We start from the raw sequence: 14007 nt of genomic DNA on the forward strand, positions 1-14007 counted from the left end.
GTTATCTATGATTTCACTGAATACTCCTATATGACTAGCAGAGAACATCATATTCTCTTTACCCTATATAACTTAAATTGTAGTTCTGACTGTTGCCACCATCTGTATTAGAGGGAAATAGTGGGGTGACAAAGGGTGGCCATGGCCACCCCTGGCCCCCCATCTAGCTCCGCCCCTGTTTATATACATTGAATCAGGTGCCAGTATGAAGTTTCTCTAACATTGAATTCCCTTTTTTCAAGACTCATCGGTATTTAGAGTTTATGTGGAGTAAAACCTAGTCATTTCTGGGAAGAAAGCTCACCCGTTTAACTGCAGTGCCTCCTACCCGTCAGCTCACTGAAACACTCAGGAGCATAACGTCACAATCCCGGAAATACGCCCTTCTTCTCCGGTGTTCTCTTGTCCCTTATGGGCGTGTGCGCGCGCGCGGCGCGTTCACAATACACACCAGGAAATATGGCGGCGCTCATGACTCTCAGTCAGGTAACAACGTCAAACAAGATAAAGAAAGTCTTTAATTTTTAATGTCTGTGATTATCAAGTGACGGTGACGTTTTATTGTGTTTTCTTTTTACGTCAAGGCGCCCAAAAAACGTATTTAGTATGTCTGTTTAACCGAATTAGCGAGTTTTCGTTTATTACTGAGTAAACATAGTTAGCTAGGTAGGTCTATAAGTAGTTAAGATGGGTAAATTTAATGTCTTGTTGAAATTTAAGTAACTAAACAGAAAGTAAAACAGTTTTTCAAAAGCAATTTGTTTTAAACACTGTATTTTACCGGCTTTGTAAAAAAACACATGTATATAAAAAAAAAAAAAAAAAAGCATAAAAACTTGAATGCCACTCTTTTTCGCACTGTTTTAATGTGTCATCTGTTTGTTTTTGTGTAGTTATCAAATGGAAATGCCGCTTATGAACATTATTACAGACAGGTAAGATTTATTTCCTATCCAGCTACATTGATGGATACTTTGTTAAATCCAAATTTAAAGTTTAGCTATAGGGAAACCTTTAACATTGTCGTTTGTTTTGATTTTTCTGCAGCTTGATCCAGCAAACACAGGCAAAATATCAGCAGGCGATGCAGCTCAGTTTCTTAAAAAGTCTGGATTATCAGACAGTACACTTGGAAAAGTGGGTCTTGAACTTATCCAGATCTTTACTCATAATTGTGTAAATGTCATCTAACCATCTATCTCATATTCTTCCTTTTAGATTTGGGATTTGGCAGATTCTGATAGAAAAGGATATTTGGATAAGAGGGTAAGCCTTTATTCCTCCCATAAAGTTGCTCTGTTTGTAGAATGCTGATGTGTGCATTAAATGGCAGATTTGTTCTGCTTTGTTCCTTCTTTGCAGGGTTTCTTCATCGCGCTAAGACTTGTGGCGTCAGCACAGGGTGGAAATGATATAAGCCTTAACAGCCTCAACCAAAGTGTAACTGCACCAAAATTTGTGAGTGTTGAAAATTACTCATGTACTGTAGCCCTTGATTTAATAGGGAAGAGAATACTACTGAGATTTGTGAAAAAACTAACAAATCAGAGGACTACAATGTCATGGTGCTAGGGCTGAATCTAATAATTATTTTAGTTTTCAATTAAGCTCCTAATGAATGTCTTTAGTTTGTTTTTACTTTATCTAAAAATAGCTATTTCTAGTAAATGAACATGCCTTAATATGCAAGCGTTTTGATCTAAAGAAAAAAAAAAAATCCCAAACATTAATTATGCCACATTTCATGCATCACAGACAAAGAAAACTGTATTTTCTTTAATGAAAAATCAACAAGTGGGACATAATCATGAAATAGAACAAAATTTATTGGATTTTATTTTTTAACGTTTTTAACAAATAAAAAAAAACAAAGAGTGGGGCATCAACAATTAACTGGCCCCGTTACTTTCAGTGCAACAAACTCTCTCCAGAACTTCAGAGAGGATCTCTGAATCATCCATTGCTGACCTAAATGACTGATGGTGATAAGTAGAATCCACCTGTGTGTAATCATGTCTCTGTATAAATGGAACTGCTCTGTGATCATCTCAGAGATCTGTTAAAAGCAAGCATCAGAGAGCATCGTGAAGAACAAAGAACAAACCAGGCAGGTCAAGATACTGTTGTGGAGAAATTTAAGGCAAGATTTGGATACAAAAAGATTTTCCAAGCTCTAAACATCCCAATGAACACTGTGCAAGTGATAATATTGTAGTAGAAGGGTTCTCAGACCACTGCAAACCTGTGAAGACCCGGCCGTTTCTCTAAAATTTCCGCTCAAACAAGGGGAAGACTGATCAGAGATGCAGCCAAGAGGCCCATGATCACTCTGGATGAACAGCAGAGATCTACAGCTGAGTTGGGAACCTCTGTCCATAGGACATCAATCAGTCGTATACTGCACAAATCTGGCCTTTATGGAAGAAAGAGATTTCTTTAAGATATCAATAAAAAGTCTTATTGAAAGTTTTCACCAAGCCTCCGGGGAGACACAGCAAATATGTAGAAGAAGCTGCTCTGCTCAGATGAAATCAAAATCAAACTTTTTGGCAACAATTAACAAAATTGTTTTGTTTGGCATAAAAGCAACACAGCTTATCACCCCAAACCTACCACCCCTGCTGTCAAACATGGTGATGGCAGCATCATGGTTTGGGCCTGCTTTTCTTCAGCAGGGACAAGGAAGATGGTTAAAATGAATGGGAGGATGGATGGAGCCAAATACAGGAACATTCTGAAAGAAAACCTGATAAAGTCTGCAAAAGACCAGAGACTAGGACGGAGATTTGTCTTTCAACAAGATAATGATCCAAAACATAAAGGAAAATCTACAATAGAATGTTTCACAAATAAAAAATTCCAGGTATTAGAATAGCCTAGTTAAAGTCCACACCTGAACCTAATTGAAAATCTGTGGAAAGAACTGAAAACTGCTGTTCAAACTCTCTCCATCCAACCTCATAGAGCTGCAGCTGTTTTGCAGGAAGAATGAGCAAAAATTTCAGTCTGTCAATTCCAAACTGATAGAGACAAACCCCAAGGGAATACAGCTGTAATTGAAGCAAAAGGTAGTGCTAGAATTAACTCAAGGGGCTGAATAATTTTGTACAGCCAATTTTTTTAGTTTTATATTTGATAAAAAAAAGTTTAAAATATCCAGTAAATTTTGTTCCGCTAAATATTTCTGCGCCACTTAAAATGTATTATATTTATGTTTGAAGCCTGAAATTTGGCAAAAGATCGAAACATTTAAGTGGCCCAAATACGTTCACAAGGCACCGTATGAGCATCTCTATTTGGCAAAACAGATTACATTATAATTAGGGCAGAAATGATCATTTTACTGGCATGATTCATCTCTTGTAAACTTTTCATTTAATGCATTAATAATATGATAGCAAAATGAATTAGTAGAGATTGTCGTAACAGATTCTGAACCAGATAAAGCTAACAGTATATTTACAGAGATTTTTCATTTTAAATTTTAAACCTTTTTTGTTCAATATTTGTTTCATTACTTCTCTGCTTCAGTTATTATTTCAGCATATGTTATATCTTAGAGGTTACCGTATATACTTTGTTTAAAGATTTATTTCAAATATGAAAGAATTTTATAATCATTTTAACAATAAATTTTTCATGATTATTATCATGAATTGTTTCAGTCCTACATGATTTTTCTCTTTTGGGATTTCTTAGTACTTAAAAAAAAAGAAAAAAAAAAAGAAAAGTCAATAAGATGGTGTAATTACCTTAAATAAAACTAGGGATCCAGATCTTATATTGATATTGTAAATATCAGTCTGATATCAGCCAAAAAAAGGTTATCGGAATACGTCGGCCTACCACTACAATCAGCCATATAATGTGCTAATAGAAACACCACTTTTGTTTCAATTTAAATTAACATATTGTCAATAAAACTGTGCGAGTAATTTCACTTGATCAGGCCTTTTCTACCATTCCACGGTGCAAGAGGAGCAATAATAGTATATATTTTTCATGCTGATTGAATATCGGATTCTATTAATACCTGAAGCTGCAATGTTGTCCTTTTATTGGAAATCAAAACTTGTATCGGACTATCCCTAGTTAAGACACAATATGTTTCAACATGTTGAAATACTAATTTTGAAAAGTTAATGTTATTCATAACTTTGTATTATCTCAGTTTATATGTTTTTGTTTACTAAAGTACCTGGTTATTAACTCAAGTAATCGGCTAGAGTTGTCCATGCTTGGCACCTTTTACAGACGTTTTGCTTGAAGTTTGTCGCTTTAGTTTACAACAAAGCTACTTCAACGAGGTAATGGTACATTACATTCAGTCATTCACCCATTAATGCACCATTCACACACTGATGGGTGGCGTGGTAATGACTCAGTTACTTTTTGCAGTGTAATTAGTTTTTTCTAAGAGGAAAAAGTGAAGTGCTCAGAGAAAAGCAGCAAGAGGTAGCAGTTCTTTAGTTTACTCCATACAACTGGACAGATTTGACTTTTAATGGTGTCCGTTAAAAAGACTGAAAACTTTGACTGAAAAATCCATCTGTTCATAAGCTATGCCTTTATAATCTCTTTTTGCATTTTCACACCAGTAACCCCCATACATCAGTCCTATGAATTTCCCCTTATATGCAAATGGTGGTTAGTATGTTCTGTTATCTTTTACAGAGAGACACTGACAGCCCGTTGCTAACTGGATCATCAGCAGCGTCTGATTGGGCGATTAGGGTGAGCCAAAACAGACTGAAGATTTCAGACTGAATGAAAAATGTTGTCTTCCTAATGTTTTCATTCTCTTCTAGCCTGATGAAAAGGGGAAGTTTGAGGCGATATTTGAAAGTCTATCCCCTATAAAAGGTCTCCTATCTGGTGACAAGGTCCGACCTGTTTTAATAAACTCCAAGCTACCTCTGGATGTTCTGGGAAAGGTAATATACACCCTGTATACCGCTGTATAGTTGAACATTTCAAAGCAATCAGATGTTGAGTATTTTTCGTTGTCTAACTATAGATTTGGGAGCTTAGTGATGTTGACAAGGATGGACATTTGGACAAAGAAGAATTCACTGTGGTATGTGTTTATTTTTATTTGTTTATTTTTTAGTTTTTTACTGTTGCCTTAAGATAAATGTAACATGACTAAGTTTTTAACAATAGTTGTTTTTATCATGTTCCAGGCTATGCATCTTGTATATCGTACTATGGAGAAGGAGCCTGTTCCAAGCAGCCTGCCCTCCTCTCTTATCCCACCTTCCAAAAGGAAAAAATCAGCACCAGCCCTTCCGGGCGCCGTGGCCGTGTTGCCTGGCCTTGGATCCAGCCCCATTGCTCTCAAAGAGACTCTGCGGAGCTCTCCTTCTCTTAGAAGCTCCACTCCTCCTATCGGGAGCACTGTTCCTGCTATGGGTGGCTTTAATCCCCTCAGCCCCAGTGCTGTCAAACTGTCTCCACAACACTCCTTTAAATCCAGCTCAGCATCCACTCCAACGGTACGTTAACTTATGATGCTTTTTTTTTCTGGGTTCATTAAGGCTGAAACATCGGATTATAATCGATTATTGAAATAATCGTCAACTAATTTAGTACGGTAATCGATTAATCGTTAACTGGAGTATAGAGACTCTAACACACGCCTTTAGCTGATACAGCAACCCACTAAGAGCAGTAATGATACCAAGCTGATACATAAACATTTTGCGTTTAAAAATAAAAAGGTCCGTTAAAATGCTCTATCCAGAGTTCCTCAAGTAGAAACTTTTGAGTTTTCGTTCAAAGAACCTTTTGCTATCCGATTATCAATCAATTTATCAAAAAAATAATCAATTAGCAAAATAACCATTAGTTGCAGGATTAGTGGGCATCAATATCAATTCATTAGAGACTTTGACTGATGATTGTTTTTGTTTTAAATTTCACAAAAATTAGAATTTAAACGGAAAATTTAAAAAGTGTATAATTATGAGGGTTAAAAATAATTTAAGTTCTTTATTTTCAGTTTCCTTTTATAAAGGATTTTACAGGAATTATGTTTGGTGTTTATAGAGACTTAATGAAGTTCACAGACATAAAAAGATTGCTTCTCAGTTTTTATTAGTTTCTTTTATTATTATTGGATATGAATTGCAAAATTTTATTTCATTTATTACAGCTTTTGATTTGGGGAAAGTTTGGGTTGAAAAAAAGCTCTGCTTGTGTATTGGTTTGTTTTGCTTCTGCAAATAACAATTTAACTTGTTTAAAGTAGTGTTACAGGTTCTGATCTGGGAGTTTTGGAGAGTCTAGTAATTCATGTATTAACTTTACTGTTGCCAACAGTAAGACTTGTTTTACCACATTGTTGAGGCTATTGTATGAACAACTGTTTGTTTCTCCTGCAGGGATTTTTTTCACCCGTGAATTTTTGAGAAACTGTTTCCTGGAAAAGGAAACAAATGGTATCACCAAAATACTTGGGACAAAAGAAAGTAAATGTCGTTGGTCCCGGAATCTTTGTAGAACATACATTTAACTTAAGATGGTTTGTCTTAACGATCACTCTGATCATCTTCAGATTTATAAAAAATTATACGATATCCCTTAAGTAAATCTGACCTGAACCATAAATGGGTTTAATTCTTTTAGATTATATCCATTTGATGTTGAATTTAAAGTTTTTAAAACTTACGAACAGAAAAAAGTAATAAAATACTTAAAAAATAGCAAACCATCAAGCTGATTGGTCGGTTCTTAAATGGCACTCAAACTCTGTAAACATCCAGCAGTAAAATTTACACATTTTCTTTTTATTCAGAGCAGATTTGGATGAAAGCAGTCAGTGTTTGTTGAATTTTTAGTAGTTGACCCTGTTAACATTCAAATCAAAGGCGATTTGAGCAGCAAAAAAGCGTCTGCTGCTTCATCTTTAATGTTTGTCCACAGTAAATTATGTACAAATGCATCTGATGCTTGTGGTGCTCTTCTGTTAAACAGCTGATTGGCTTTGCTATATTTGGTGATGTAAGTGGGCAAATAGCAGTTTTAATTAGTTTTTAAGCAACAAAGTAGACTTCAAAAGATTGTCTGTGCAGTCAGTTCTTCAAGATTATGATCCTGCCTTAAAGGTCCCATATTATGCAAAATTCCCATTATGAAAATTTTGTAACAGCCATGTGTCCTGAAGCTTTTGTATGAGGTTAACAAAGAATGATAACCCTTTCACCGCTCTCACTGCCTTTCTCCACCTCTTAGTTAATGTGCGCTCAAAAGGGTCAGTTTGGAAATCTTTCCCCTGATGATGTCATAAAGCGAATTAAACTGTCCAGAACGGTCTGTAGCAGCCCATCAGTCAAGCTACAGCCTTCATCTAATGTATTATTTCATCCTCCCAGCCACTATCTTTACGAACCTTGACTGGTTGTCATGGTTACGGGTTGTGGGTGCGCTGACTCTGGGAGGACAGGGTTTGGGAAAGCCAAAACGGTTCATCCAGAGGAGGGCTGAGTAAGCAGATTTTCTGGTAAAGCCTGTCTGCTTAATCTGAGAGTAATTTCCTTGCACAAATGACAAAAACATGCTCTGATGGCCGGTTTATTAATATCTTTTATTTTCAAATGTAGCATAAAATTTGAACTGTTATTTTGCTGTCATGGCCGTGCAGAGCTCCTCACAACGGCAATAAGGGACTTTATGCTGATGTTCGTGGCGGCTAGAAGAGAACATTAGTGTTTTTCAGATATGTGGAACAAACTGCAGACACCAGTATATTAAAAGTGAAAATATTTTGCTGGCAGGTTTCAACATTTTAAGGTAACTGAGGCAATAATGAGGCAAAAATACTGCTCAGGGAAGCAGTTGTTACCACTGCTGCCTTGCAGCAACAAGGTTCCGTGTTCCAAGTCCCGCCCCCGATGTTTCTGTATGGAGTTTGCATGTTCTCCTAAGCATGCATGGGTTCTCTCAGGGTACTCTTCCCACAGTCCAAAAACACGAATGTTAGGTTAATTGGTTTTCCTAAATTCTCCTTAGGTGTGAGTGTGTGCGTGATTGATTGTTTGTCTCTGTGTTGCCCTTCAATGGACTGGTGACTTGTCCGGGGTGTACCCCACCTCTCGCCCATAGACAGCTGAGATTGGCACCAGCACCCCTAGCGACCCCAGTGAGTGATCAAACAGGAAAAAAGAATATTCTTGACTTTTATGGAGACCTAGTAGAGTTTTACCCTGTTTATATATACAGCACAGACCAAAAGTTTGGACACACCTTCTGATTCAAAGAGTTTTCTTTATTTTCATGACTAAGAAAATTGTAGATTCACACTGAAGGTATCAACACCATGAATTAACACGTGTGGAATTACATACTTAAAAAAAGTGTGAAACAACTGAAAATATGTCTTATATTCTAGGTTCTTTAAAGTAGCCGCCTTTTGCTTTGACTTCTACTTCGCACACTCTTGGCATTCTCTTGATGAGCTTCAAGAGATAGTCAGCCGGAAATGGTTTTCTCTTCACAGGTTTTAAGTGGGATTTCTGTTGTGTTGTACAGAAGTCAGGTGGATAAATAGATGATAGTCCTACTGAATAGACTGCATCTGCTGCCTGTGAAAGGTGTTATGTGCCTCAGATGCTGAAATGCTCATGAGGAGCTGCCGCAGCTGCTCAGATACTTCAAGGTGCGCTGCACCTGCTGCTAGAGACGTGCTGCAGGTCCTTCTGATATGCTTCAACCATAGACTTTGCATGTAAACCGACTGCTTCTGCCTCTGAAACTGCATTCAGTGTGAACGTACCATTATATCCAAGACTTTAAAAATTCCATGTTAAAAAATTTTTAAAAATGCATACAGAGCCTTGCACAAGTACTAATACACTTTGAATATTTGCATATTTTTTCACATACAACTTCAATGTTTTTATTTAATAAATTTCTACAAATGTAAATTTCAAGTCCTTTCCCAGATACTCTGCTATAGTTTACTTAAGATTAAACTCAGGTTTGTAACATGATTGTGATTCAATCTAATCAGAACTTCAAAACAACCACAGGGGGCGCTACTGTACTGAAATGTATTTCCCTCAGCAAATCAGAATCAAATAAGTAGATCATTTTTAGAACTTGGTGTGATTCTCTGGAGGTCATTTAGCCTTTGGATTCGCTCTACTGGGGCCTAAATATTTACTAGTTTATGTGGTTTGCAGCTTCTAATAGTTTAACAAATGTTTTTCAAATATTGGTGTTTATGTATTTACATCCCACTTTATCCAGCCTCAGACACACAAAGTGGTACCATAATGGTCTCGTGACCCAAACTACTGGTCAGAATATTGTTTTAAAATGCTCTCCCAAAATCATTGTCTTTGACTCATCTGCTTTGTTCGTTGGTCTCCAATAAATTTCCAATCTTCACAGAGCAACTGCAGGATATTAACAGAAATTTAACAAAACACTTGGAAAATGAAATTAATCGCACTAGGTTTTATTTAGAGGTGTCAAAGTAATGGGGTCTGAAAACAAATGTATACAACACTGAGGATTTGTAATCATGAATGTCTTAGAAAAGCCAAGCTTTATTGCATTTTACTTCATTGCAATTTACATTCCTAATGAAATTGATTCAATTCTTAAAGTTGAAATGTGACTGAATGTTGATGGACTGTTATACTTTTATAGCTGTTTAAATCAATGCATGTTGTATTGGCGAAAGGGGCATTAAAGATTAGATATATGCTCTAATTTTTAATGTTGTTACCAACAGGCTGCAGTGAACTGGGTGGTACCTGTGGCCGACAGAGAAAAATATAGGGAGCTTTTCAACAAAACCGACAGCGATGGGGACGGCTTCATCAGCGGGACGGATATTATTGAGATCTTCATGCAGTCCAACCTTTCTCAGACGATGCTGGCGCAGATCTGGTGAGTCCACCTCTTAGTCCAAAGCAAGTGTGCCGTCAGATGCTTCTAAAGGCATGAAAAAACGCACACTGGAAAAGGCGCTGAAACTATAAATGTCTAGCACTAAAAATATCCTATTTTAAAAACAAAATGTTCTTGCTGCTTAATACATTTTTTTTTTATTTCTTTTTCAATGTTATATTTTTTTCCAAAAACTGATATAATAAGTAGATTCACAGGTTTAAGCAAAACTACTTAGTTAAATTATTTTTTTCGCGTTCAAAACAGCTGAATTTGTTTGTTTATTTAAGCAAGAAGTTTTGCAGCCTGCTGACAGTGTGCAGAAACAACTAAAATTAGACGCAAGAAGAATCAGTTTTAAAATGCAATAGGTCTTAAATCTAAGCAGAAGACCAGCTGCATATCTCCATCTTAAGAATGTTTTATTTGACCTTAAATTGTTTTGTAATGTGTAAACACAGACAAACTTGTTTACGGTCCCTGTTAATATGGTTAATAATCCAGGGTGTCCAGGGTGAGGTGTCAGCTCCCCCATACCAGGCTATACCCCGTGCTGTGATTTCATAGTCACCATAAGGGTGCCTTGAACAGCTCTTTGTCCGACCCTCAATCCAGAGGCTGTTTGCATTGAGAGACTCTACCAGGGGTTTTAAATCCCCAGACAGCATAGCCTCTGGGATAAGGCTGAAACAATTCATCGGATTCATCGATTATTGAAATAATCGTCAACTAATTTAGTGATCGATTTATCGTTACCTGGAGTATAGAGACTGTATAATATTCTTTTAACTGTCAGAACAACACATTTAAGGAAGTAATTATATCAAAATTGTAAAAAGATATATATACATTTTGCATTTAAGATAAAAAAAATGTTTTTCCATCTGTCAGTATGCTCTATCCAGAACCCCTCAAGTTTTAGTTTAATTTAGTGAAAAATCTTCTTTAAGGAACATTTGGCTATCCGATTAATTTCGATTACGATTCCATTTGCAAAGTAATCATTAGCTGGAGCCCTACTCTGGGATAATCCAAGCACTGAAACCTGTCCACCACCTTAAGTTGGCAGTTTTAGGCGTTTTACTTAGTCTATGGTAAGTTTTACATGAAATCTAGAGGAAATGCTGAATTACCCTAACTTTTGGATCCAGCAAACCTGTGAAATATCTGATATATGCATCATAGTAACAGGGAGCAGACATTGTTGAGGCATAATTCTAGCCTGTTTCTTTCATAAATTACTCTTAGACCCTTTGGTTTGTGAGCTTTTTAATTATTCCCAGTCAAAATACGTTATTGAAAGTCACCTAACTGATTGCACCACCTGAATCTCTGCAAGCTGTGATTTAGACATTTCAAACCATCTAAAAGTTTAGCATTAATCTGTGAGGCGTTTTAGTCAGAGGTGTCAAGTAACGAAGTACAAATACTTTGTTACTTTACTTAAGTACACTTTTTAGGTATCTATACTTTACTCCATTACTTATTTTTCTTCCTACTTATTACTTCTACTCGTTACAATTTCCAATAAGTTTCTGTACATTCTATTCTTTACATTTTTAAAACAAACTTGAGTAAAGAGATCAAGTTGATACTTCAAGTGTTTTTCGAGTGTTTTTAAACTGCAGTATCTATACTTCTACTCAAGTAACAAATGTGTGTACTTTTGACACCAATGGTTTTACTACCTATCCTCAGAAAAAAAGTTTGCAGGGTTTTTCTCTTTTAAACTCTTACTTCCTTTGCACAGGGGACTCGCTGACACAAAACAGACAGGCAAGCTGACACCAGAGCAGTTTGCTCTGGCCATGCATTTCATCCAACAGAAGGTGACTAAAGGCATAGACCCCCCCTCAACTCTGACATCAGATATGATCCCCCCATCAGAGAGGACTGCAGGATCAGCTATGGGTCTCGTGAGTCTGAACTTTATAAGCTCTCCATAAATCCGTCTCTGGCAAAGTCTGATTTGTGACATGAAATCTTTTCCTTTAAGGTCATGTAAAATATTTATGAGTAGATTGAATGGTGTTCTGTCTCACTCATAAACTAAAAACTACTCATAAATACTCTACAAAAACCACTCCCAAAATTTGACTAATTTCTCAAAGTATGTGTCTTTGCTGCATGGTGATTTTGCACAAGTATTCACACCCTTTTCACCTTTTGTCCTATAACCACAAACTTTCTATGTATTTTGTAGAGAATTAATAGACTAAAACCAGTTAGTGCATGTTTTTTGAAGGGAAAAAATGGCTAAATTTAAAATAAAAAATTGCATAAAAAGTGTTGCATGCTGTAGCCGTGTTGACTCTAATAGCCTTAAATTGAATTCAGGCTAAACGGTTACCTTCCTGGTAAACGAATGGAGTCCATGTGTCAATTTAATTTCCGGTTCTCAGGACTGTTGATGAATGTTAACGGAGAAATAACATCGGGGAGATCAAGGAACAGCAGGAAGGTTGGGATGAATTTGTGGAAATGTTTAAGGCAGAGTCAGGTTTTTAAATAGGGTAATTTATAGAATATTTTAAACAGAGCTGGCAAAGAGCTTTTACATGCGAAGCTTTCAAATGATAACCCTGCAGTAACTGCAGAAGAGCTCATATCTGGACAAGACATTTGATTAAAAAGGTTGATTTTACTTACAGATTAGTTGTGCATGTCACAAATCTGGCATTTATGGAAGAGATTTGCAAGAAAACATAATATAAGAAATTGACTTTAAAGTTTGCAAGCCTCATTTGGGCAGAAGCATGTCCAAGAACCTACTCTGATTAAAAGAGGACTTAATTATTTTGCCTTTACGCAAGCTGCTCTGTAAAGCAAAAACCAAAACATCCTTGAACCTTTCGTCCCCCTGAACACAACATCTCCACAGAGATTCATGGTGGTGGCTGGATAATGTTGTGGGCACTGAAACTTGTCAGAGTTGACGGGGACATGAATATTGCTAAATATACGGTGGCCCTTAAAGATAAACTGTTAGAGGTTGCAAAGGATTTAGACAACAAAGTGGATCTTCAACTTCCAGCTGGACGACACCCCAACCATACAACTAGATCTGAAGTAGTTTAAAGCTGTGGTCTCATACTCCAGTACTGGCCAGTGTGCTGCGACACCTGATTGAAATGCATGAATTATTTTCATTTTGCTGCATGATTATGTTGATTTATCGCATGAAATCTCAAACATTGAAGTTTGTGGGTGAAACATAACTTAAACAGGAAAAAGGTTGAAGTGGGTGAATACTTTTGTTGTATTTGTGGTTTTAATGCCTGTTTTCCTCTTTCCGGATCTCCAATTCAGTATAATGCTTTAACTTTTGAGCCCTTTTCTATCCCGTCTATCAGGGCTATATGGGGATTCTTCCTTCTGTGAGACCAGACCTTGTTTCTGCAGCTAGTATGCTCAGAGTGAGTACTTCCACACACCACCACAAGGTGGTGTTGTTGCTCTATCACATCTCCTGCCCCAGCATGAGAGCAGGAACATACAGCTGTGCTCTCTGACCAAAACCACCTGTTTTAGCAGCTGATGTTTCCTTAGATCTACACATTTCTCAGTAGAAGGAATCTAGAAATCTAGTGGCACAGATTTCCAGAATTCTGTGATTACAGAATAAATTAATAACAATTTCTCATCAAATATCTTCAGTTCTTTGTGTTTTTTATTTTTTTTATTTGGACTAAATCTTTAAAAAAAACATCAATGAATTATCGCAACACAAAGAAAATTCCACTTTCAATATGATGTTAAAGCAATCATTAAGCTCTGTGATAACATTTTCTCTCCACGTGTAATGTAAAAATCCAGTTTGAGAAACAAAACCTTTTAAAATGTCCTCCCCCTCTCTTTTGGGTCCATGTAAATGAAAAGCTTTAGAGAAGCCCTAATTAACATTGGGAGCTCTTTGATTATTTTTCCTGTAAAGTATAAACTGAGGTTTGTAAATAGTTTGTGTTTGTCTGCCAGAGACATAGGCCACAATGAGTGTCGCGCTATGACAGACAGCCTTGATTAATGATGCTATGAAAAACACTGTATTAGCACTAAAAATATCCTATTTAAAAAAATGTTCTTGCTGCTTCAATAACATTTTTTTAAATA

The 14007-nt window shown here is 36.5% G+C and overlaps 1 protein-coding gene across 1 annotated transcript; it reads left to right on the forward strand.

Moving 5' to 3' along the window:
* Positions 1–383: 383 nt before the first annotated feature.
* LOC107080669 (epidermal growth factor receptor substrate 15-like 1) lies at positions 384–13409 on the forward strand. Its single transcript, XM_015368877.1, has 12 exons — positions 384–486; positions 894–935; positions 1048–1137; positions 1219–1266; positions 1363–1458; positions 4675–4734; positions 4809–4934; positions 5018–5077; positions 5184–5495; positions 9740–9897; positions 11648–11813; positions 13251–13409. The coding sequence occupies exons 1-12, from the start codon at positions 412–414 to the stop codon at positions 13407–13409; spliced, it is 1392 nt and encodes a 463-aa protein (XP_015224363.1). The 5' UTR covers positions 384–411.
* Positions 13410–14007: the final 598 nt, after the last annotated feature.

This window comes from Cyprinodon variegatus, unplaced genomic scaffold, assembly GCF_000732505.1.
Source record: "Cyprinodon variegatus isolate N-32 unplaced genomic scaffold, C_variegatus-1.0 Scaffold2205, whole genome shotgun sequence".
Taxonomy (NCBI): domain Eukaryota; kingdom Metazoa; phylum Chordata; class Actinopteri; order Cyprinodontiformes; family Cyprinodontidae; genus Cyprinodon; species Cyprinodon variegatus.